Source organism: Nyctereutes procyonoides, unplaced genomic scaffold (genome assembly GCF_905146905.1).
Source record: "Nyctereutes procyonoides isolate TBG_1078 unplaced genomic scaffold, NYPRO_anot_genome, whole genome shotgun sequence".
NCBI classification, from domain to species: domain Eukaryota; kingdom Metazoa; phylum Chordata; class Mammalia; order Carnivora; family Canidae; genus Nyctereutes; species Nyctereutes procyonoides.
Genome location: NW_026575049.1, coordinates 34,489,000 through 34,514,663, shown reverse-complemented (window position 1 = coordinate 34,514,663; position 25,664 = coordinate 34,489,000). Strand labels below are relative to the sequence as shown.

Below are 25,664 nucleotides of genomic sequence, written 5' to 3'. Positions count from 1 at the left end.
TGTACTCAGGGGCTGGTGAGATCTGGGGAAACCTGAATTCGATTTAGCCTGCGTGCCAACCGTCCTTACCATCCTCCCTATCATCCTCTTCTGCACAGACCTAGTCTGTCAGCCCCTGGGCTTTATCTCAGCCTCTCTGGGGATGCAGAACGTTTTCTCACAGTGTCCTCCAGGGACCAGCAGCATCAACAGCCCCTGGGAACTTTTTAAGAATGTAAAATGTCAGGCCTCACCCCAAACCTAATGAACCAAAATCTTCACTGCAATGGAACTCCCCTGATGCCCCACTCTGGTGATTTACCTGCACATCAAAGTATGAAAAAGTCTGCTCTAGAGGAGTTCTTAACTTGGGTGTCCTTTTAGAATCCCCTGGATGTTGGGGCACCTGGGTGGCTCAGTTGGCTAAGCGTCTGCCTTCGGCGCAGGCCATGCTCTCGGGGTCCTGGCGTGGAGGCCCACATGTGGCTCCCTGCTCAGTGGGGAGCCGGCTTCTCCCTCTCCCTTTGCTCTTCCCCCTGCTTGTGCTCTGTCTCCCTCAAATAAATAAATACAACCTTTTTTTTTTTTAAAAAAATAGAATCCCCTGGATGCTGTGAAAATGTTGGGATCCCTGGGCCCCACCTCCACGCAGTTCAGTCAGAATCTCTGGGTGGGGAACCAGCTGGCAGTGGTTTATTCAAGCTTCCCAGGTGATTCTGATGGTCGGCTAGCATTGAAAACCTTTGCTCGAAAGTTCAATCTGATTAGATTTCAGGAAAGCTTTTTACAGCAACTGCCCTCCTCCTAGAGTCAAATATTCCTCCTTCTCCTGTCTACCATGGGCTCACCTCCCTCAGGCTCCCCTTAGCTTGATAAATGATTTCTTTTTCTTTCTTTTTTTTTTTTTTGTCCAGGGATAGATGGGAGTCAGCCGTGGAGGAGGAACAGAAGTGAGCTCAGCTGAGAAGGTGGGGAACCACGAGGCCAGCCCCGACGCCAGCCAACACCACTGTCAAAGTGAAGCGTGACAGGAGAAGGAGGAAGGAGTTTGAGGATTGGGCAGAAAGGCTCACAGGGGGTAGTGATAAGGGGAGCCACTAAGGACGGGAGAGAGGTGGAGGGGGTTGGACAGAGGGGGTAGGATGAGATTAAGGTCAGTTTGATGAACGGAATCTGCATCTGAAAATACATCCGTACCCACTTCAAACCGAATGTGGAAACGACGACGGCCACGCAGGCTTTCTCAGACAACCACCTACCAAGCTGTGCGCCATACAAATCTGCTCTGGAGCCGACGGTGGAATCCAATAAAGTCTCACTAATTACACTCTAATAAATTCCGAGACTACCTGCTCCACAGTCCAGAGACGTATTGAGTCAACAGTTGTATTAAATAACCTCAATTACTTACATATGGTATCTAATTTTGGTGTTAATTGTACCTATTAACCTACACAGAAGAGTTTTACATTTCTGCAGGATGGTTAACGTGCTGATTACTCGGAGGCCCCTGACCACATTTTCCTCTGCCCTGAAATTCAGCCTTCTGGATAAATGACCAAGAAGACTAAATTTCTTCCTCATGTGAAATGCTTCATAATATCTTTGAATTAAAACTCAAAATGAACTCTACCTGCGATTCTCCTTCACAAAGGTGACCAAAGGAGAACATTTGTGATTTGAGCTTGTAGCTTCGGAGGCCAAGGTCTCTTCCAGCTAATCAAGTCATTTCCATTTACCCAAATAAATGGGCTCCAAATGGCCATACTTTTAACCCTTTACTTTTGTGGGTACTTGTTGTTAATAGGCTTGAGGCACCATGTTACTTCTGATGGTGCATTCCCACAGAGGTGATTGATCGACTGGGTCAAAGGCTGCATACTCCAATAATCTAATCAAGAGCAGGATGCAACCTAGGAACTAAAGTTGTGTTTAATGTATTTTGTTGCACTAGGGCTTAAGGAGATATCACAGTATGTAACACTCATAAAATGAGAATAGATTTTGCCCAATATATGTCTGACAGAGGGTTTTTTATTTTTAAGATTTTATTTATTTATTCATGAGCGACACAGAGAGAGGCAGAGGGAGAATGGGGAGCCCGATGCAGGACTCAATCCCGGGACCCTGGGATCACTCCCTGAGCCCAAGGCAGACGCTCAACCACTAAGCCCGCCAGGCATCCCTCTGATAGAGGTTTTGAAGGTCAAGAAAGTGAAGAGCTCCTGTCCTGTGTGTTCCTGGCCATATCAGTTGCTCGCCTTAAAAGAATACAGAAAAATCCTTAAGTTGCTATCCTGTGATGATGACAATCAGCATAATGTGAGCACTGATGATAGTGACAGCTGGTAGCCTGGGTGATGAGACACCACCCGCACAGAGACACTCTGTCATAACTGCTAGAGCAAGTAAACACTACACCAGCAAATTTCACTTGAAAACCCCATTTAGAACATACTGTGGATGGCCAAGTTGGCTTTTTTGGTAGGACATATAGCTTTAAACAACAACAAAAAGAACAATACATGTTTGATGCAGAAGATTTTAGAAATGCAGAGAAGCACAAATAGAAAATCATCTAAAATCTCACCAGAAGATAACTGATGTTATTTTGGTGTTTACTTCCAATTTCTTAAAAATGTACAGTTACAGATCACACATATATTTCTCATCCCTCTTCCCCACCACCACCCTGTGCTCTATCCCCCAGTTCAAAGGCGCTGCAGGTCCCATGGTGGCTCCTGCACACTTTGGTCCCTTCCTGCATCCCAGCAAGTTGGGGCCTTCCCTGAATGCCACTTGTACAGGGAGAGGGCTGCTGCGGTTTGCTCAGCTTAGGACGGGGGGCTAGGCTGTGCACCGAGCCCTTCCCTGAGCAGGTCCCCTGCCCCAGAGAAGATTAGAGGCCACTTAAGGGACAATTCAGGGGTGGCTACAAAGTAATTCTCAATCAGGCCGCGGGAGAGGCTGATAACTGGCGTGGCTGCCTTCCTGTGTGCTGCACGCTCTGGCCTCCTACGTAGGTCAGGAAGGAGCGCCCAGCCCATGACAGCACGGCCCATGACAGCAGACCCACGACATCGCAGCCCACCACAGCACGGCCTAGGACACCGCAGCCCACCACAGCACAGCCCACAACACCGCGGCCCATGACCCCACAGGCCACCACAGCATGGCCCACCACAGCACGGCCCACGATAGCACGGCCCATGACAGCAAGGCCCACGACAGCAGCCCAGTCGCAGGACACGCGGCACTGGGGCACGTGAGTCCCGGCCATGGGCGACAGGCGGACTTCACACACCGAATCCTTCCCCTTTCTCCCTCTCGCCTCGGTTTTCCCACCTTGTCCTTTCCCTTGAGCGCACTGGCGCTCCACTCTGGGTCCATACCCCGTCACAGGTCCTGTGGCTCCTGCAAACCACACAGCTGGGGCGCTGCCTTCTGGGGACAGGGAGGAGGGGGGCAGCTCTTCTCCAAGTTTCTGCCGACCCCAGTGGGGGCAGCAGTGAGCTCCGGGTTCAGGGGATGGGGTGCTGACATGGGGCCCCTGGGGGGGGGTTGGATACAGTTCACTTCTGACTTGTTTTCCTAAAAATAACATCTGAAATTATAGACCTGACCTTTGTGAGAACCGTTTCCTCCCTGAGGTATTGACTTCTCCCCGCGTGGGGGTCTTTCATTTCCTTGTGTTAAAGTTAGCAGGAATATTGATAAAACCCCAGTGGCTTTTTTTGTTTCTCCCCAGTCCCCGGTGAGGGGCGGTGGAAGCCAGTCCACAGTCAATAAGATCAACCTGCATATGTCTTGATTTTTTGCACTTATGTTGTGAGAATTTCCCCCGTTGTCATTAAATGTTTTTGGAAAATATGATTGTACACAATGATTATATATTTTACATACATTTTGCATATTGCGTACCATATTTTTTTTAACCATTTCTCTATTGTTGGAAAGTTAGTTTGTTTGCAGTTTTTACTCTTACCAAAAACTGTTATTAGTTTTCTCAAGTGTGGATCCTCTCCCTCTCACGGATCATTTGCCATGAACCACAAAAGCCTCATTTCATCCTTTGGATTCTCTTCAGGGCTGAGAGCAGGAGTGGCTTCAATCTGGCACTTAATAAAAACTTGTTAACTCCACCTATGGTCTAGATCAGCTTTCATTGGGGCCTAGAAACCTGTCTCTTTAATATTAAGCCGTATGAAATCACAAGATTATGCCAAACCCAATTAGCATCTATCATGAGCTACTCTATAAAGAGGCATCTCACGTTTTGTTATATTCAACTTCTGAAATGCTATTAGCAGAAACCATTAAGGCACTAGAGAATCAAAACACAAGTCATAATTTTTTAAAACCACTTTGCAATGAATGTATAATGAATATTCATAGCGACAGTAACAAAGTCTCCTATTCAAATGATGTCCTTTCTAGAGGAACTACTTAACAAATCCTAGGCAGTAGTAGGTATAAGCCACCTTCTTGATGCTCCTGGTGATGTTGTCGACCCCTGAAATCAAATCATAGCATCAGATCCAGAACTGCACACACATGCACACAGGCACACACTTGTGTGCACACACACATTCATGCTATGTGTATGATGATGGTAATGCTCTAAGCTAATATGAGAATCAACAATTGGTTCATCAAGAAGAGTAAGTTGAAGGAGACCTTCATACCAAAGCTACTTGACTACTACCTTTGGGAATTAAAAAGGAAATCACCTTTAAAAGTCTTTAGTTTAACCATCACAATGAAGCAGGTTCAACCCAGGTGGGACTTTACTATCTGCCCAACCCTGGGCTCAGAGTCATTCCTGGAATACAAGTTAATTTAACCAAAATGTAGACTGAATCCATTTACAGGCATTCCTTTAGTGTGCGCTTCATTTTTTTGTGCCTCCCAGATACTGTGCTTTCTACAAATTGAAGGTCTGTGGTAACCCTGCATTGAGTAAGTCTACTGGCACCATTTTTCCCACAGCATTCACTCACTTCCTGCCTTTGTGTCACATTTCAAACTTTTCAATTATCATATCTCAATTGCTTCAGTCTCATGATAATGGGTGAGGACTTGCTTTTATTTTTATTTTTTTTATTTTTATTTTTTTTTTGCTTTTTTATTTATTTATTTTTAATTTTTATTTTTTTATTTATTTATGATAGTCACACACACAGAGAGAGAGAGGCAGAGACACACAGGCAGAGGGAGAAGCAGGCTCCACGCACCGGGAGCCCGATGTGGGACTCGATCCCGGGTCCCCAGGATCACGCCCTGGGCCAAAGGCAGTCACCAAACTGCTGCGCCACCCAGGGATCCCCAGGACTTGCTTTTAATAGATGGATGAGGACTTGCTTCTTGTGGACAAGCAAAGAAAGTGGTTGCTTGAGATGCAATGTACTCCTGGTGAAGATGTTGTAGACCATTGAAATGACAACAAAGGATTGGGAAAATTACAGAAACTTAGTTGAAGCAGAGGCAAGTTTGAGAGGATTGACTCCAATTTTGAAAGAAGTCCTACTGTGGGTAAAATGCTGTCAAACAGCATCACATGCTACAGAGAAGTCATTTGTGAATGGAAGGGTAAATCAGTGTGACAAACATCATTGTCTTATTTTAAGAAATCACCACAGCCACCCCCACCTTCAGCTGCCAGCATCCTGCTCAGTCAGTAGCCATCAATGTCGAGGCACGATCCTCCACCAGCAAAAAAAAGATTAAAGTTTGCTTAAAGCTCAGATGTTGGTTATCTTTTTTGGCAATATAAAGTATTTTTAAATTAAGGTATATACATTGTGGTTTTTTTTAAAGGATTTATCTCTTTATTTGAGAGAGCAAAAGAGTAGGGGGAGGAGTAGAGGGAGAGGGACAAGCAGATCCCATGCCCAGCATGGAGCCCAATGCAGGGCTTGATCTCATGACCCATGAGATCATGACCAGAGCTGAAACCAAGAGTTGTCCACTTAACTGACTGAGCCACCCAGGTGCCCCTATATATTGTTCCTTTTTAGGACATAATGCCATTGCAGACTTAATAGAATATAGTATAGTGTAAACATAACTTCCATAGATTTCACACTTCAGGGCTCTAGACCAGAGGTGATGCCATAGTCAGAATGCTGACTAGGAGATTTTTATTTCTTTTTTATTTATTTTTATTTTTTAAAGATTTTTATTTATTTATTCATGAAAGACAGAGAGAGAGAGAGGAGAGAGAGAGAGCAGAGACACAGGCAGTGGGAGAAGCAGGCTCCATGCAGGGAGCCCAATATGGGACTCGATCCTGGGACCCCAGGATCACACCCTGGGCTGAAGGCAGGCACTAAACCGCTAAGCCACACAGGGATCCCACTAGGAGATTTTTAAAAAACTCATTTGACTCGCTTTATTGCAATATCTGCTTTATTGCTGTGGTCCTGAACTGAGCCTGTAGGGTTCTGAGGTGCACCTATACAGCTTTTGTGGCCTCTGCAGTCCCCTGATACCATTTGATGCTGTTTACAGCACCCAAAGATTCGAACTCTAGTAAGGTTCCTGAAACTTCTCTTAGGCCCATCTGTTAACTTCCTTATAAAGTCTGGTTTCAGCAAGAACCCTGCTAAATTAGCTTAACCAGAACTCCCCACCTTTGATGTCTGATCAAACCTCACCCTCATCCTCCACCCACCCCCTGGTGATGTCTGCTCACCTTGGCCTGCCTTCAGCAAGAGTCGTGTTAGGTCCACTGAAGCAGAATCCCCCTCACCTGTGATGTTTCCTCTCAGTGTTTTTCCATTCACTGACCTCCACCCTGCTCCTTAGCTACAGATACCACTTGCCCATGCTGTACTCAGCATGGAGCCCCATCTCTCTCCCCCACTGCAACATCTCATTGCAGTGGTCCCTGTACCTATCACGATGGCCCTGAATAAGGTTTTCCTTACCATCATTAACAAGTGTCATCCTGCCTCCCCCACGCTGTCACCAGTGGGGAGGCTGGGGGAGGGTCTGGAAGCAGGTTGAGAAGAATGGTACCATCCACATGATGAATGGCTCTTCCTTATCCAGTACAATTTAAGATTGACCTGGGAGAGTATGGCATCATCAAATCAACTGGAGCTAAGACAGGACATCAGTTGAAAGGTACATTGTGGGGCAGTGGTCTTGAAAATAATCAGAGGAGAAAGGAGCAGTCACCCCCAGAGGACTGCTTGGCAAGTGGCACAGAACCTGCAAGAGGTTGAGGAGACTTTCCTGGGTGCAAGTGGTAGGGCACACAGGGTGAAGGATGCCTGCCATTACCCTGTCACACTTCAGGGCTCTAGACCAGAGGTGATGCCATAGTCAGAATGCTGACAAAAGAGGGAATGCTGAGGCTCAAGTCCAAGGGTTGGCTGTGAGTCGATTGTCAGTGGTCTAGGCTCTGAACTTGTCCTGTGTCTGATGTGAGAGTTGCTCCAAATCAATGTCAGCATCATTCCTGCAGCCCATTGTCGTTCTGGCCAGTGAGAGTGATTGACCAACCCCTCCCCCCCAAGTTGCCTTCTTGGAGCTGGGGCCAGTCCTAGAGCCTTGGGGACTACCCTATAGGCAGATTCTGACTTCCTGGGGGCATCTAGTTGACCCATACAAGGAGCTCTTCCTGAACAGAAAAAACAGAAATGGGGGTCCATTCTCATCCCTGGCTGGTCCCAGGCATTGGGCAGTGATTTAGAAAGCTGTGAGGTGCTTCTGGCAACTAGGGCCTGTGTAGGACTAGTTCAGATTGAAGCACACCGCCCAGATGACACGGATGATCCTGGGTAGACCCAGGTACCTGAGACAGAAATAAAATTTGAGGAATTCACTCTAAAGCAGGGTGGGTCAATTATTTTGTGTAAAAAAGGTCAAAGAGTAAATAGGTTTTTGCAGGCTATCTGGTCTCTTTTATAGCTACTCAGTTCTACTGCTGGAGAGGGAAAGCAGCCAGACACAGTATGTGAACAACTGGGCATGGCTGCATTCTAATAAAACTTTATCTATAAAAATAGGCAGTGACTTAGATGTGGCCTCCTGGCCATAGTTTCCGAAACACTGCATGTGGCAGAGGGCCCAGGGCAGGGGCTTCACTTGCCTGGGTCTAATGAGGGTAGTAATAGTGGGACTACTGGGTCAAATGATGTGTGTGCCTAGAATTTAGTTAGATATGGGCCAGATTCCCCTCTATGGAGCTGTTATCAATTTCTCATGGTAAATGTTCCCCTATAACCTTGCCAAGAGAATGTTTTATTAGATCTTGAATTTTTGTCAATTTGATAGGTAAGAAATGGCATCTCAGTGTAATTTTTTAAAAAAGATCAAATACTTTAGAGAGAAAAAGAGCAGGAGGAGGGACAGAGAGAGAGGGAGAGAATCCTCAAGTAGACTCCCCACTGAACATGGAACCCGATGCAGAACTCCATCCCACGACCCTGAGACCATGACCTGAGCAGAAATCAAGAGCTCAACCAACTGAGCCACCCAGGCACCCCCTCAGTGTGATTTTAATTAGCATTCCTTTTAGTTTGGTACTGAGCATCTATTTGGGGTTTTTTGTGAATTATCTTTCGCTATTTTACTATTGGGTGTTGGTCTCTTTCTTCCTGGCTTATAGATGTTCTTTACATATTAAGGAGATTAACCCTTCACATGTATTCTGTGGTTGTTTGATATAGTGGTCTATATGTGTCAGTTGGGTTAAGTGGTTGGCAGTGTTGTTCAAATGTTTGAGATTCCTCACAGTGGCTGGAGTGGAGCTGTCCAGCAGCCATGTGGACATACGGGTCTGGAAGTCAGGTGAGAGCCTTGGGCTGGAGGGATACCTTTGGGAATAATCAAATAGATGGCATTTGAAACAGTGAGGTGGGTGTGTCCATCTAAAGAAGAGATCATCAAAACTGAACTGTAGGCCATCCCAAAATGTGGAGATTGAGGAGCTCGATCCAGCAAAAAGAAAGGGGCTTTCAGGGATGTAGAAAAGGAAAGCAAAAGGCAGAGTTTTTGGAAGCTAAGTGAAGAAAGCATTTCAAGGAAGAAGGAGACCTTCAAATACTTTTAGAGAGTGAATAAAATGAGAATTCTTGGGCAGCCTGGGTGGCTCAGCAGTTTAGCGCCCTTCGGCCCAGGTCGTGATCCTGGAGACCCGGGATCGAGTCCCATGTCGCACTCCCTGCATGGAGCCTGCTTCTCCCTCTGCCTGTGTCTCTGCCTCTCTCTCTCTGTGTGTCTCTCATGAATGAATAAATAAAAAATCTTTAATTAAAAAAAAAAAGAATTCTTACTGACAACTGCTCACTGGATTTGGCAACAGGGAGACTCTTGGCGACCTTGACAGGTATACCTTCAGTACAGAGTTAGAGACAAAAGCCTGATCTCCAGAGAGTGAAGTGATTAGAGAAATAGCAGCTGCTGGGTACTGGGGGCTAACTTGATGCTAAAGATCTGTCCAAGCAGTCATGTGTCCTTCTTGAGCCATAGTTAGCTGCTCAAGTGCAGGCGAAGCAGAGGCAGAGGGCTGGGCTTACCCAGAGCCCGCCAGTGAGTATGGAGGAGGCGAGAGGATGTGTGGACAGATGGACCTAGGAATCTAAGCGGAAAATGAGAAGAGTGCTCAACAGTGATAAAGTGGTAAAGCAATGGTTTGGAGGTCACGGTGTGGTCAGAGCCTCGTTTATCACACTCATCAATCCAACAAATATACAGGTCACTTCAGTCTCTTCTAGGTGAGTTCCACATGGGCTTGATGTTTACCTGGTTTACCAAGAAGTACAACAAGGCTGGGTCATATTTCTTACATTTTATTCTTATTTGACTTTACAACAATTCAAAGATAGCAGATGCCCATCATAAATGGGTATACTATACCACAGATACATTATAAGGCAAGGAAGCCCAATTACGGAAAGACTTCATAAAATGTACTTCATTTGGCTATATCACCGATAGTGTATGATGTGGAACTTTTGATGTCTCCCAGAAGAGACATTACCATAAGTTTCCATTTTATTAACTTCTAAACTTTATACTTTAAAGGAAAAAAAAATGATTAGTGAGCAAGAATAAAAATATGTTTTTAAAAAGATGATCTCTATATAAATAAAGTGTCTGATAAATTAGTGAAAGGAAGAAGTTTGGAGAGGAATTTTTATATTGTATAAAAATAAATACTGTCAATTTACATATGACTGATAATAAATTATTTCGTGGGTAAATAAATCATCTTATTAGCTGCATACTTATGTAAAGGCTTTCAAAAAACCAGTAAAAAATGTTTAAGGAATCTACTTCCCTTTTATAAGCAAATTGAGCTAATTAGTAACTGATTTTTCCATGTCTTTATTTTTCCCTATGACATGCCTTTTAGACATTTTGTTGCTGTAACCAAGATCAGGTACCAAAACAGAAAGGAGAAAGAACTCGAATCAGCCATGTTAGTTACTTATTAGCATCTACAGATGATGTTAAATCTGGGAAGGTGGTGGATGCTAAATGTTCAATGAAATCAGGCATTATTCTTTATTCTGAAGTCTTCATTTATCTGTTTTCCTTGGTCTTAAGCACATGAATAATTTAGAATTGGCTACACTTACCATTGAGATAGATGGTGGAGGCTTCCCTGTCTGACCTAAAAGATGTAGTATTATTCTATTCTTTTACTTTAGAAAATTCTGATGCTCTAGCCTATTTCCTGTCAGTTCATTAGTTAAGTACTCTTGATACACTCGGGGGTCATAGAAAGAGTAACTGGCTCAGGAGACCAGAGACCCAGATTTTAGTCACGATTTGGGCACTATGCACCCAGGCAATGTTAAAAGGGTAACTTCTCTGCTTTTCAGTTTCTTACGCTGAAAAATACAGATAAGAATATCTACCTGATTTATTTCACAGGTACGTTGTACTATGTGATGGTGTGTATTTGAGTGTGTTTCAGAATATGTAATACACTAAAGATTATGGTAAATGCTTTAAAAATGTAATTTGCTGGGTACTTTTTTATGTTATAAATCCAGATAAGGGACGCCTGGGTGGCTTACCGGTTGAGCGTCTGCCTTTGGTCAGGGCATGATCCTGGGATTCAGGATCGAGTCCCATAATGGGCTCCTCGCATGGAGCCTGCTTCTCCCTCTGCCTACGTCTCTGCCTCTCTCTCTGTGTCTCTCATGAAAATAAATAAAATCTTAAAAAAAATCCAGATAAAAATCTATCGGCAAATAGAAATGCTTATGAATCATACAGCCCAAATGTAAGTAAGTAATTTACAAATGCTTTACGATAAAATCAGAGATTCTTTATGGATTTTTTAAATTAAAAAATCTTTGCAACTAAATATTCATTGACTTAGTTGTTCTTTCTTTTAAGAGAATGTTCACTATTTGACATTATAACTCTCCAAAGGAGAAAGTCTATAATTAGTTCAGTTCTCTACCTTGGAAGATTCATTATAAGGCAGAAGAGTGGAATAATTAAAGTTTCAAAATAAGCAAAAATATATAACTCTACACCACAGTCTCATTTTAAAGAGTGTAATAGGAATACTTCCTCTAACATGTTTATATAAACAATGTACTATTTACATAATGTTAACACTAACTCACAACTTAAACCATAAAAATCAATGTTAATGAATATTTTCCCTTTACCAGTTCAACTATTAGGTATCTGATGATCTTGAGAGGTTCTACTGTATTTTTTAAATGAACTGTACGTGATATAAAAATGCTTACTATTGAATAAGTAAAGTGTTGGTCAAATTTTAGAATATAGGTCAGAGTTTTAGAAAAATATATAGGAAACATAGCATATCACTTATGTGATAGAGTCCCATGTAGAAATAAGCCTGTGCAGATAGGTGGTATGGACAGGCATGGTCAATAATTGAAATAACCCACCAACCTCTCTTTTAAAACAGTAAGCCTAAAAGATGCAACATACTTCTTTAGAAGAGCAAATGAATCACTTACTTATTCAAAATTTTAGAAGATAACCATGGTTATATTAAATGGTAGTTTTTAAATAGGAAAATCTAATCATTATAATATAGGTAATAAATAGTAAATCATGGAGAGTAGCAAAATTTGTGGACCAAATGACAAAAGCATATCAATAAAATGTGTTTAAGGATAATTACATAATGCTAAAATTTCAATAGCACTATGATCTTTGCTATCAATGATCCAAGATTCAGCTCTCCTTCAAACATTTCTCTTTGCTGCTTCTTTGTCTCTCTCTCTCTCTCTCTCTCTCTCTCTCTCTCTCACACACACACACACACACACACACACACAATTTCTCACACCTTGTCCCTACAAATGCAGCTCAGCTTATCTTCTGGTTTTAACTATTCAGTCTTCTTAGATCAAAATTCTTTCAGCATATCAATGATCAAAATGACCCACTGCTTTTAAAGATCTCTTGAGGTCATTCTGTATTTAAAGGGTAGCCTGCCAAGATCTTACAGAACTAAAATTAAATTAGCATTGGCACAGAGGAAAGTGAGTTTATCTCATGCTCAGCAGAACATATTTGGTCAGGCTGGGAGCTAGTAACTGATCACTTACCCTCAGCTAGCAGAGAGGGGTGCCAGCCATGATTTTTTTTTTTAATAGTTCAAAGGTTGGTATCTTTTTTGGTTTCCTTTTTTTGCTTTTCTAGAGAAAAATAAGATTGTGTTTTTTGTTTGAAAGAAAACATGAGGAAGCCCCCTTCCCCACTCCGCCTCTCCCCTGCCCCTGAGAGGTGCTGTAACTTCTGGGCTTGGGCAGGAGGGACCAACCTGGCCCGGGCCAAGAGAGGAGGCCGGGCATTGTGTTGGGGCTTTCTTCAGAGCCACAGAGGAAAAGTGTTCGGGAATGGAGTTTGGCTTTGTTAGGCAAAAAATAAAGTTAAAAAACTTGACACACATGCCTGCTATGTTAAAACTATTAGTTAAAAACTAATAGTTAAAACTATTAGAGGCTTGGTTTGGGTCCCTTTCATTTTATAGTAGGATTTGCAGTACAACACATCTGTGAGACAAGACAGGCTAAAACTCTGTTTCCTCAAACCTGGCTTTATAAGTTAAACAATAATAAAGCACATCTCTGCTACATCAGTGGTTTTTAAATTATTCACTGTAAACATCCTGTATTCTTTCCTATTTAATTAATTTCAGAGCTTAAGCTTGTGTCTACGTCTATGTCAAATTACCATTTATTCTATGAAAAGCAACACAAATACTGTTCATTCTGGTTTTAACACAAATTCCTTAAAAAAATGTTAAGGCCATTTAATTGAATCAGGGCCAACTGAAGATTACCCTGGTAGAAGTTAAACTACTGATTTAAGATTTTTAAAAGAGTCATAAGTAGTTGTCTTGTGTTTTCCTCCTTGGAACTTGAGAACAGTTTGTAGGATTTATTAGTCTCCAACGTCTCCATCTCGATCTCCAATAAGCCAAAGAAAATGAAAACTTAAGGCTAACAAAGCTGTCCCAAGCAGGTCACCCAATGCTGTTAGATAGGGGATAGAGAAGCTATCTGGGTCCTTTCCTTTTCTCCAGAAGTGATGGACCATCCAGTCAGCAATCCACAGCAAGGTAAATACCTAGAAAACACCAGAGATTACTCCTATTGTTTGGACATTCTTGGCCCAGTAAACAAAAGACGCACTAGGCCATAAGTCTACACCATTGCCTTCTGAAAGGAAGAGCATGTATCCAGGTCAAGAACTACACTTGGAAAAAAGAAATAACTGCCAGGAACCTTTTCTTTTCACAAGGAAAAAAACCATGTATCTCCACAATTAATAACATATTTCTTCAACTTTTCACATATACCTTCTCATTTTCTTCAAGCTTCCCCCAAATCCCAATAAGCCTTATATTTAACAGTATTGTACCATTGTTTGTTTCAACTTCTTTCTGTATGATAAACCTGTGAAGAAGGAAGACATATAAAGATGGAAATAAAAATTAAAATAAGGACTAAATTCTCCTATTGCAGGAATATCAAGTGAAATAAAGAAAGGGAACCAACTGTTCACTTACTACTTATAAGGCCATGGGTGGCTTGCCAAGGGAAATTTCAGTCTATGCTAAGAACAATAGCCAGAAGGGAGGTGGAATGAGGAATGACCTGTCCCCATAGATAGATGTACAGATACAGACACAGAGTCGAAGTATTTTAAAGGGCAATTCAAATACTAAGGTGATATATGTAAGTATTTTCTAGGCTACCAGGAATATGAAGACCATCGTAATACTTTGAATTTGGGGATCAGATAAATATTTTTTTCTTTGGATATTAAGAGCAGGAGGATCCCCTAACTCTCAAACTCCTTCAGTATTAAAAAGAGATTTGCAATAAATAAATAAAATCTTTATAAAAAATAAATAAAAAGGGATTTGGGATTAGAGAGGTCAATGTTCCCTGGTTTTGGACAACTTGGCAAGAATAGTGGCATGGCTGTGAGCACTTCTCCATCACCTACTAGCCGACTGCAGGCAAATCTCTTAACCTCTCAGATTCTATTTCTCCAAGTGAACATGAGAGATAATAATGGCACCTACCTTCATGAGAATGTTGTGAAGACAAAATAATAGACTAAATGATCAGTTGGTGGCACACAATAAGCTTTCATCAGATGTCTGCTACTAGTAGATTTTAAGAGCTTCATTGCTATGTCAATTTGTGGCCTCCCAGACAGTGGGAATACTTGATAAGTGCAGGAGGAGTATATGCCAATGGTCTGTTACCTTCTGCTGTTCTGACATGTTGGCTATGGAGGTGAGGTATCTCCCTTGAGTCCTAAACTGTGTGCTGTGGTTTAGCTCTGACACCTTTACTAGGGAGGAGATTGGCTTGTCAAAACAGAGAGACACACATGTACCCATTCCAAAGGAGTCAACTTTAGATGTCTCTGGACATCTGTCAGAGAGAGACTGTGTTTTAAGCCCCATTTTCTTTTGCAAGAGGTTGTTTCTTCTTTTGTATCGTAGGACCCAAGAAATTTAACAAAAATTCCCTACCCCTGGACAAGCAGAGCAGGAAAAACTCCATTTTGTGCTACACCTGCCATCTCATGTAGAACCCCCACAAGACCTGCTTATTGCTTAAGGTGCTCCCCAACCCTAGTCAAGCTGCTGAGCATACCCTTACCAGAAACCAGCTCATATAGGAATGAGGCTCATATAGGAATGCGGAACCCCTAACCGCCAAAGAATGTAAACCCCGCCTTTTGCCCACCGCACCTGTGCGCCAATTCTGACCAGTGATAGGCTAGTTCAAACGGTCACTATAGGGTAAACTGTAATTCAACTGGCCAACCTACGTGTGGACCAACATGACTATGCAACTTTCTGTGTGTGTTACAATCTCATTGGCCACTGGCCCCTATAAAACTGCTACGCCTCTTAACCTCGGGGTCCAAGTCCCTCCTCCGCTGTGTCAGATATACTTGGACCCAAGCTCAAGCTTGTTAATAAACCCTCATGTACTTGAATCGGTGTCGGCTCTTTAGTGGTTTCTCAGATACACAATTTTGGGCACAACAGTATTTCCCTGGCAAAGATTGTTTTGGAATCACAGAAAGTTCCATCAGGACAATGTATGGAGGAAGCACTGAGTATTAGAAATAATCTAGACTTGGAAATGACAGAGTATCGATTTGATTTCCATTTATCAGCTCTATGACTCTGGGCAAACTTCTTACTTCTTTGGGTTGAAGAAAACCCAAAAGGGCCTAGTATCTGCCATACTGGCTTTGAGATAATTAATAAGAACCTCAGTCTGGGGGCATGAAGAGAAAGGTAAGAAAGCTGCATGAACTCAGGTTACATCAATAAAAACATAAGGTTCAGAACAAGAAAGGGAGTCATGCACTGGGCCCTGAATGGGCCAGGCCACGTCTTCTGTTCTGGATGCCTTATTTCCACAGGAACTCGTCCACCCCTGTATCTTCTGTGTCTAGCAAAATGACCAGCTCACAAAGCAGACACCTGCTATCTGACTGAATCCATGAGAATCAGTGGGACACAAAGAGTATCCAGTGAGAACAAGAGCTGTTTGTCACTGGCAGGGAGGACAGGAGATGGAAACTTAAGATCATGGCATCAGGTGACATGAGTTTGTAATACACAGCTTCAGAGGGTAGTTGTAGGCTACAGGAGAAAACTTACCAAAAGACAACTATTTTCAAAAAAAATTTGGGGTTGCCTATAAATAGAACAAATTATGCAGTAAACTCTATATTACTGGAACGTATGGAGGTTCAATAAAGAAATGTGCTGGTGAGTGAGTAATGTGTGCAGGAGGAAATGATAGTTTTGAAGAGAATAAGGTAGCTAATTTCTATGGGATTGGCAAGAAATAGAAATAAATCTTTAATATATGTGTATTGTTATATATTTACATAGGACATAGTTAATATGCATTTATATAAATTTATGTAATATATATCTATCGTACATATATGATATATATACAATTTACTAATTGCTTGTTTAATATCTACATTGAATGGATTAGATTTGTCTAGAGCAGGCATTGGCAAACTACAGCCCATGGGCCGAATTCAACCTGCTGCCTGTTTTTATAAATAAAATTTTATTGGAATTCCACTCTACCCATTTATTTACTTCCTGTCTATTTAGTCTATAATTTAATCCTCACAACATTCTCATGAAAGAGGCACTCATAATCGCCAATGTTCATTGGGAGCAATCAAGTCAGAGAGGGTAAGTGACCTGTGTGGTGCCACAATGACAGAACTATGTAGTTGTGACAGAGACCATATGATCCACAAAACCCAGGATATTTACTCTCTGGCACTTTACAGAAAAAGGTGTGCTGAACCCTACTCAGGAGACAAGTGCTTATTCATACAGAAAGAAATAAAACAGCATCCATACTTCATACCCAAAAATATATTCTAGGTAAGACTCAAGTACAAAAAGCAATACCTGAGAAGTTTTATAAGAGAATGTCTAATGACCTTGATGTAGGGAATGATTTCGTAAGTAAAATGCATACAATCTTAGCTTATAAACTATTTTAAAGATTTCTGTGGTTCAACAAACACCATAAAGTTAAAAATCATGCCCCAGGCTTGGGGGAAAAAAAACCTCTGCATTGTATATAAGTGACAAAGAATTAGTATTTAGAATATTTAAAGAGAATATACAGAGAACTCCTACAGTTTGTAAGAAAAAGAAACAACCCAATAGAATAGAAAAGGAAATCAGAAGTGTTAATAAACACGAAAAGATGCTCAACCTCACTAATAATACAGGAATGCAAATTAAGCCACATTAAACTCCATTTCATACCCATTTGACTAGCAAAAGTCAAATTTTGAGCAATCATAATAGCGAACATTGTTTTTTGAAATGGCCTGTGATGGGGACATGCAGTGTTCAAGGTGATTCACATGAACTGATTTAATCCTTAAAATACCTCTATAATACGCTATGGACTATTATTATACCTTTTTGACATAAAGGGACACTAAGGTATACGTGAAGTGCAGCTAGCCTGCCAGAGATCACACAGAGATCATACAGCTCATGGGCGGAGACAAGTTCCAACTCCTACTACAGTCTCACACAAAAGCCCAAATTATTAAACATTAGTGCAGCAAATCACTTTGGTAAAAAGAACTCTGCATTGGCCACAGGAGTATAAACTGGCACAACTACTCTGCACAACACCTCAGCAATATCTGTTAAATTTGAAGATGTGTATCTCCCCAATCCAGCAATTCCACATAAAAACAGGATTTTTTTCCTGTTTTTCTTCTGCAAAATGAGTAAAAGGATGAAACTGTTCATGACTGGAGGAAACTGGCCTGGGGGCTTTACCCACTCCAGTGCCGAGTGGCTACCCCAAGGACTGGGAGGACCAGTATCTTTGGGGACTTGCAGAAGCTCTGCTGGGAAACTCCGACATGCACACTCACAGAAATGTGCAAGAACATTCACTGCACCACTGTGGTAAAAGTCCAAAGTTGGAGATAAACTCAAAAGTCTATTGACAAAGGAATGAGGAAATTAACTCCTAGGTCACACAACCGAACATTATATAGAAGCTAAAACAAATGAAAAAGAGCTACATGAATCCATATGCATATGTCTCAAAAGTATAAAGTTGAATGCGAAAGCAGTAGGAGACTACATAAAGTATGATTCCCATAAGACTTATAAATATGAAAAACAATACAATATGTTATTTATAGATTCATTCTGCAGCAGTGGTAGAGGAATGTGCTTGGCAGTGATACATACCAATTTAGACAACTGCTCGGGAGGGAATCAAATGAGACCAGGAAGTGATACACAAGTGGCACCAACCATATACATGATGCATTTTTATTGATCGTTTTGAAGTAGTTGCTTAAATAATTTGTTAAGGGTTGCTAAAGCTGCATAGTAAATACAAGGCTATTTTATTTCCTATAACTTCCTGTACATTTGTATTTTATAATTAAAAAAGCATGAGCAGACAGGGCAGTGGCAACTCACTGACCAGGGCTGCCCAAGCTACCTTCTAGAATACCTCCCCAGGGTGCCTGGGGGGCTCAGCAGTTGAGCATCTGCCTTTAGCTCAGGGCATGATCCTGGGGTTCTGGGATCGAGTCCTGCATCCAGCTCCCTGCATGGAGCCTGCTTCTCCGCCTGTGTCTCTGCCTCTCTCTCTCTGTGACTATCATAAAAAAAAAAAAAAAAAAAACCCTACCTCCCTAGGGGCTACCTAGAAGAGAATGTCAGCATGCCCTGCAGAGTTCAAACTGAAAGGTGTGAACTTTTTTTTTTAAGATTTTATTTATTTATTCATGAGAGACAGAGAGAGAGAGAGAGAGAGAGAGAGAGAGAGAGAGGCAGAGACACAGGCGGAGAAGCAGGCTCCATGCAGGGAGCCTGACATGGGACTGGATCCGGGGTCTCCAGGATCATGCCTGGGCTGAAGGCGGCGCTAAACCACTGAGCCACCGGGGCTGCCCTGAAAGGTGTGAACTTGGTAGCACTAAGGGGCGCTGGGGCTAAAACCAAAGGGGTATTTAAGTGTCTGTGTGGAGTGAGCAAAGATCTATCTAATTGATCATTTGTGCATCTGTCCTCCCCATCTAGGGAAATAATGGAACATTTTCTGGAGAAAACTGAAGGGGAAGAATCTCAGGACTTAAAACCACTGGGGACTATGAAGTACTGGCTGAGAATGAGGAGTCTGCACAGTTAGCGATGGGGTTCCTTTAGACCTCGTTTGCTCCAAGAACAGTAGCAGGCAGAAGGAAAACCCTCCAGAGAGGACATCAGATGCTCAGATTCGGAGGGCTCCCAGTTCAGCGGCTGATCCCCCCATCCTCCCATTGGAGAGTGCCCAGGCCACAGCCTTCTCTACTTCCAAGCCACTCACACTCTGCATGCTACAGTCTCTTCCCTGTAGAGGAAATAATCCCTGTCTCATAGATGAAATGGGGCAGAAAATTTAACAGTACCTACCACATAGAAAGAACATAGTAAATATTTGCAATGATTAAAAAAAACCTCATTAAGTCCTATATGAAGGAACAAGAGCCTGACTTTCCCAACAGCAACACAGGGAAACAAAGAAGCAATGCCTTCAAAATTCCAAGAGAAAGAGATTTCTAATCCATAATCCTGTGCCCAGCCAATCTGTCACCCAAGTATTGAAGGTTAAACTAAAGCATTTTAAGACATGCATGCACTCAGGAAGTTTTCTCCCATGTTCTCTCTCTTTGGAACTTTCTTGAAAATGTGCCTGGGTGGCTCAGTTGGCTAAGCATCTGCCTTCAACTCAGGTCATGATTTCAGTGGTGTCCTGGGATCTGGGAACTACTCAGCAGGGAGTCTTCCTCTCCCTCTGCCTCTGCCCCTCCCCAGGCTCATGCCCTGTCTCAAATAAATAAAAATCTTTTTTAAAAAAGAAAATGTGTGGGGATCCCTGGGAGGCTCAGCGGTTTGGCGCCTGCCTTTGGCCCAGGGCACGATCCTGGAGTCCTGGGATCAAGTCCCGTGTCGGGTTCCGGCATGGAGCCTGCTTCTCCCTCTGCCTGTGCCTCTGCCTCTCTCTGTCTATCATAAATAAATAAATAAATGTTTAAAAATAAATAAATAAATGTTTAAAAAAAAAAAGAAAATGTGTGATGAAAATGAGGGGAGAACCAGAGAGAGAGAAGGAATGGGGATGGGGGAATAGAAGAGCCAACTGCAGGTAGCAGTGAGGGAAGAAGTCGCCAGGTGGGCTGGGGAGCCAGAGTCCAGAAATAGCAGGTAGATGGAGCACTCTAGAAATGAGGTCTCTTGTCAATGTTACCCAGGGCAATTTACACGTTTAATGCAATCCCTATCAAAATACCATGGACTTTCTTCAGAGAGTTAGAACAAATTATTTTAAGATTTGTGTGGAATCAGAAAAGACCCCGAATAGCCAGGGGAATTTTAAAAAAGAAAACCATTTCTGGGGGCATCACAATGCCAGATTTCAGGTTATACTACAAAGCTGTGGTCATCAAGACAGTGTGGTACTGGCACAAAAACAGACACATAGATCAATGGAACAGAACAGAGAATCCAGAAGTGGACCCTGAACTTTATGGTCAACTAATATTCGATAAAGGAGAAAAGACTATCCACTGGAAGAAAGACAGTCTCTTCAATAAATGGTGCTGGGAAAATTGGACATCCACATGCAGAAGAATGAAACTGGACCACTCTCTTGCACCATACATAAAGATAAACTCAAAATGGATGAAAGATCTAAATGTGAGACAAGATTCCATCAAAACCCTAGAGGAGAACACAGGCAACACCCTTTTTGAACTTGGCCACAGTAACTTCTTGCAAGATACATCCACGAAAGCAAAAGAAACAAAAGCAAAAATGAACTATTGGGACTTCATCAAGATAAGAAGCTTTTGCACAGCAAAGGATACAGTCAACAAAACTCAAAGACAACCTACAGGATGGGAGAAGATATTTGCAAATGGCGTATCAGATAAAGGGCTAGTTTCCAAAATCTATAAAGAACTTCTTAAACTCAACAGCAAAGAAACAAACAATCCAATCATGAAATGAGCAAAGGACATGAACAGAAATCTCACAGATGAAGACATAGACATGGCCAACATGCACATGAGAAAATGCTCCGCATCACTTGCCATCAGGGAAATACAAATCAAAACCACAATGAGATACCACCTCACACCAGTGAGAATGGGGAAAATTAACAAGGCAGGAAACCACAAATGTTGGAGAGGATGCGGAGAAAAGGGAACCCTCTTACACTGTTGGTGGGAATGTGAACTGGTGCAGCCACTCTGGAAAACTGTGTGGAGGTTCCTCAAAGAGTTAAAAATAGACCTGCCCTACGACCCAGCAATTGCACTGTTAGGGATTTACCCCAAAGATTCAGATGCAATGAAACGCCGGGACACCTGCACCCCGATGTTTCTAGCAGCCATGTCCACAATAGCCAAACTGTGGAAGGAGCCTCGGTGCCCATCGAAAGATGAATGGATAAAGAAGATGTGGTTTATGTATACAATGGAATATTACTCAGCCATTAGAAACGACAAATACCCACCATTTGCTTCAACGTGGATGGAACTGGAGGGTATTATGCTGAGTGAAGTAAGTCAATCGGAGAAAGACAAACAGTGTATGTTCTCATTCATTTGGGGAATATGAATAATAGTGAAAGGGAATATAAGGGAAGGGAGAAGAAATGTGTGGGAAATATCAGAAAGGGAGACAGAACATAAAGACTCCTAACTCTGGGAAACGAACTAGGGGTGGTGGAAGGGGAGGAGGGTAGGGGGTGGGGGTGAATGGGTGACGGGCACTGAGGGGGACACTTGACGGGATGAGCACTGGGTGTTATTCTGTATGTTGGTAAATTGAACACCAATAAAAATTAATTTATTAAAAAAAATTGAGAACTCAAAAAAAAAGAAATGAGGTCTCTACGATCAAGGCAAATGGCAAATTATCTGATATAACAGAGTCTGGGAGCAAAAAACTAAGTACAGATGTGTGGCAGCTATGATGGATCATGTGGGAAAAAACTAAGGATAGGATATAGGAAATTATGCCAGTGAAAAAATAGGGCAACTATCTCCAGAAAAAAATCAGAGAGAGAAAAAAGAAAGAAAATATTTTTAAAAAATTAAGAAAATATAACACATGGCTTGGCTCTGTGATAAATGATATTTATAGCCACAGAATATAAACAATACTTATTCATAAAATAAAAATTGAGCCTTCCTATACTAGGCGGATGAAAGTTGGGGAAATAAAACATGGGGTAAGATGGCTAGATCCTCATATACCATAAATAACAGATTGTAGATAATTTCTTAAATTGAGAAAGCAAAATTAGCAATCCAAGTACAACACAGAGGTAAAATAACAGAAGGAGCAGCTAGAGTTGCTTTGGAGGACTAGTAATATCTAGTTTTTAACACACACATAAAAGAACTAAAAAATATATATATATCTAACATGTCTTTTTTCAGTATATGACCCACGAATAGCTATGAAGTCAATTTAATGTAATTGGTCTTTTAAAAAATGAAATACAATAAAATAGAATACAACAGGGTTAGAATAGAAAGTATTAGTATGCTAACAGGATATTTCATACAACTTTTGTTTCAGCTACGAAATTACATATATTTATATATAAATAAAATATATAAATGGATGCATTAGTTTCAGTATAAACATTTTTCTTTCTTTAGTTTTTTTTTTTTTTATGGAGAAGGGAGGGGAGAAGAGGGAGAGGGAGAATCTTAAGCAGGTTCTGTGCCCAGCGCAGAGCCCAACGTGGGGCTCACTCAATCTCACAACCCTAAGATGGTGACCTGAGCCGAAATTAAGAGTTGGATGCCTATCTGACTGAGCTACCCAGGTACCTTGAACATATTTCTTACTTAAGATTGTGGTCAAAAACATTTGAAAGCTGGGATACCCAGGTGGCTCAGTGGTTGAATGTCTGCCTTCAGCTCAGGGTGTGACCTCAGGGTCCTGGGATCGAGTCCCGCATCGGGCTCCCTGCATGCAGCCTGCTTCTACCTCTGCCTGTGTCTCTGCCTCCCTGTGTCTCTCATGAATAAATAAGAAATCTTTAAAAAAAAAAACAAAATAAAACAAAACATTTGAAAGCTACTGACCTAATATGTACATCTGACATGCTAGGTTCCAGGGATCTCATGTGGAAATCTCTTAAAGGAGAAAATAATGTCATTTTTCTATTTGATCTCTTGGTTTTTAGCAAAAACACTTATCCATAATAAGCCTGAAGCAATCATGTGTCGCTGAACAGGCTCTACCACTGAATGACTGCATTACTATTGATGAGTGAATAAACCCTCAAATCTTTCTCATCTCTGCAATGAAATATCCATTATCACAGGTGGGTTGCAGAAATTAAATAATATATGTAAAGAGTTAAACAAGTGTCTATACACAGTCAGTACTCAATAAATATTAATGTCATGCTCATTGTTTATCAGTTATAATGCTGAGTTTATGATCTTTAATTAAAAGGTTATTGGGGTCACCTGAGTGGCTCAGTTGGTTGACCATCCAGCTCTTGGTTTCAGTTCAGGTCATGATCTCAGGGTCCTGGGATCGTGCCCAGTGTCAGGCTCTGTGCTTACTAGGGAGTATACTTGGGATTCTCTCTCCCTCTCCTTCTGCCCCTCCCCCCACAATGCTCTCTCTAAAATAAAAATCTTTTAAAAAATTTTTTTAAAAGGTTATTGGAATGGAAGTGTGAACACTGGCTCCTTTTTGTTTTCTTTTTTTTTTTTTTGCACTGGTTGTACCTTTATTGTTTACCTCGTTCACTAATAGTTCCGTGATGCAAGGTTATGAACACTGGTTTCTAACAGTCCCCACCTAACATGACTTTTCTCTATGATCCTTAGTTTAGGCTTCTTTAAAACAGATTAATTTATGTCTTCATAGTCTGTTCTAGCTCTTGAGTGCAAAGGTAAGAAATCTGTGATCATGAACTATGTAGTGATTGCTTGCCTCACATATGCATGTCTTCTCCCACTCCCTCCCAATCCTTACTCCATTAATTGGACTTTAAGTTCCCTTCCCATGCAATTTCTTGTTAATGGTATTATTATGACGTAAAGTTCACTCAGATTTCAATTTATTAATTTTTTTTTGTAAGTAACAAAGGATTTCAGTGTTTCCTTGGAACACAGTATCTAACGAATTATAAAATCACAGTAAGTATCAGATATTACTTAATGCAACATATTTTATTTTAAAACTAAATGATTATTTAAGGAATGCATGCTTTTCACTGTGAAAACACACTGAAATCAAGCCAAGGGTAGAATGTGTTTTTACATCATCTGTTTTTTATGAGATATGCATAAATTCTTTAGGTAAGTGTACCTTCTGAAAAGGCAAATTTGTAGCCTGTTCTGGATGTTCTAGCTGTATTGCTTGGAATTTAAATAAATATCCAGAGTACAAAAATATATATTTGCTTTGGACAATATTGATTCTCTTGGCCAGCCCCTTCTTTGAGCTAGAATTAACATTCCTGCATACTAGCATCCTCTCAATGTCCTGAATGCCAGTAACAGCCTTGTGTACTATGTAAAGAAAGATGATTCTTCAGGGAAGGAAGGCTTGGAAATATAATGCAAATAAACACCAGGAGTAGTAAATTAGTACAGTTCTTCCAAACCCCTAACATACAAAGGCTGAGTTTATTTTCCCTATAAAAATATGCTTCCCTAATACAGTTTCCAGACTAGAAACTCCACTAATTAAAATCGAATATATAAATGTTTGCTCCTAAGAATTTAGGATTATCAGTCAACAGGAATTCAGTCTACTCCTGATATTTAAATAAAGGCATCTTTTCTTTGGTCTGAATTATTTTTGTAAGGTGGTAGGTGGAGGAAGGTGGGAAATGAATAAAACTTATTTTGAGAAGGAACCTAAGATTTCCAAGGAGTCCAGTCACAAAAATGGTGAAGACCTTTTGTTCAAAAGAAACTTTTAGAAAAAAGAAAAAAAAAACTTTTAGAATGTGTAGCTTTAAAAGGTACAGATACTAGGGTTCTGGTAGTTAAGCTGACTGGTGAGTGTCCTGGTGTTTATTATTCTTTATACCTTGTGCATGTCATTATTGTTCATCTATTCAATATTTAATATATAATTACAATTAAAAAATAATAATCTTTTGGCTGGTGTTCTTTAACCCTGGCCCAGTTAATCCCACCACTGATTGCTCCCTCATCTGACCATATCATTCTGTTCCAATCACGCAAAGAGCCAGTGATAACTAATGTCGTTTAACATTAGGAAATGACAACCTGAAAATTAAAAAAAAAAAGTCAAGCAAAAATAAGATGTTTGTTAGTTTCTAATAAAAAGGGGGAAAAAGACAGAAATAAACATATTTAAATAGCTATAGGAGTGAACATGTATTGATCTTCTCCTACTGAGTTAGATTAATGTTCTTAGTATCCACTGAATATTAGGGAAAGATGCACTAGGCAGAGATCAGGCCCTGAGCAACTTAGGTGCTCCCCCTTCACTCTGCCCATAGCCCAAGATCACCCTGTTTCTATACCATCTCCCTTTCTGCAGGTTGCCTAGCAAAACATTTCAATGAAAAAAAAGAATATTCATTCATTTAAAACCATTTATTGTATGC

General features: G+C 41.2%; 1 protein-coding gene across 8 annotated transcripts in view; it reads right to left on the bottom strand.

Annotated features, from left to right (window-relative positions):
- Positions 1-9,763: 9,763 nt before the first annotated feature.
- The window catches only part of SLC41A2 (solute carrier family 41 member 2), a 122,299-nt gene continuing 106,398 nt past the window's right edge, over positions 9,764-25,664 (bottom strand). For all 8 annotated transcript variants that reach the window (XM_055328595.1, XM_055328593.1, XM_055328596.1 and 5 more), the window contains one exon: positions 9,764-13,563. In XM_055328595.1, the coding sequence (XP_055184570.1) occupies positions 13,378-13,563 (186 nt within the window). In that variant the 3' untranslated portion in view covers positions 9,764-13,377. The remainder of the gene's footprint in view (positions 13,564-25,664) is intronic.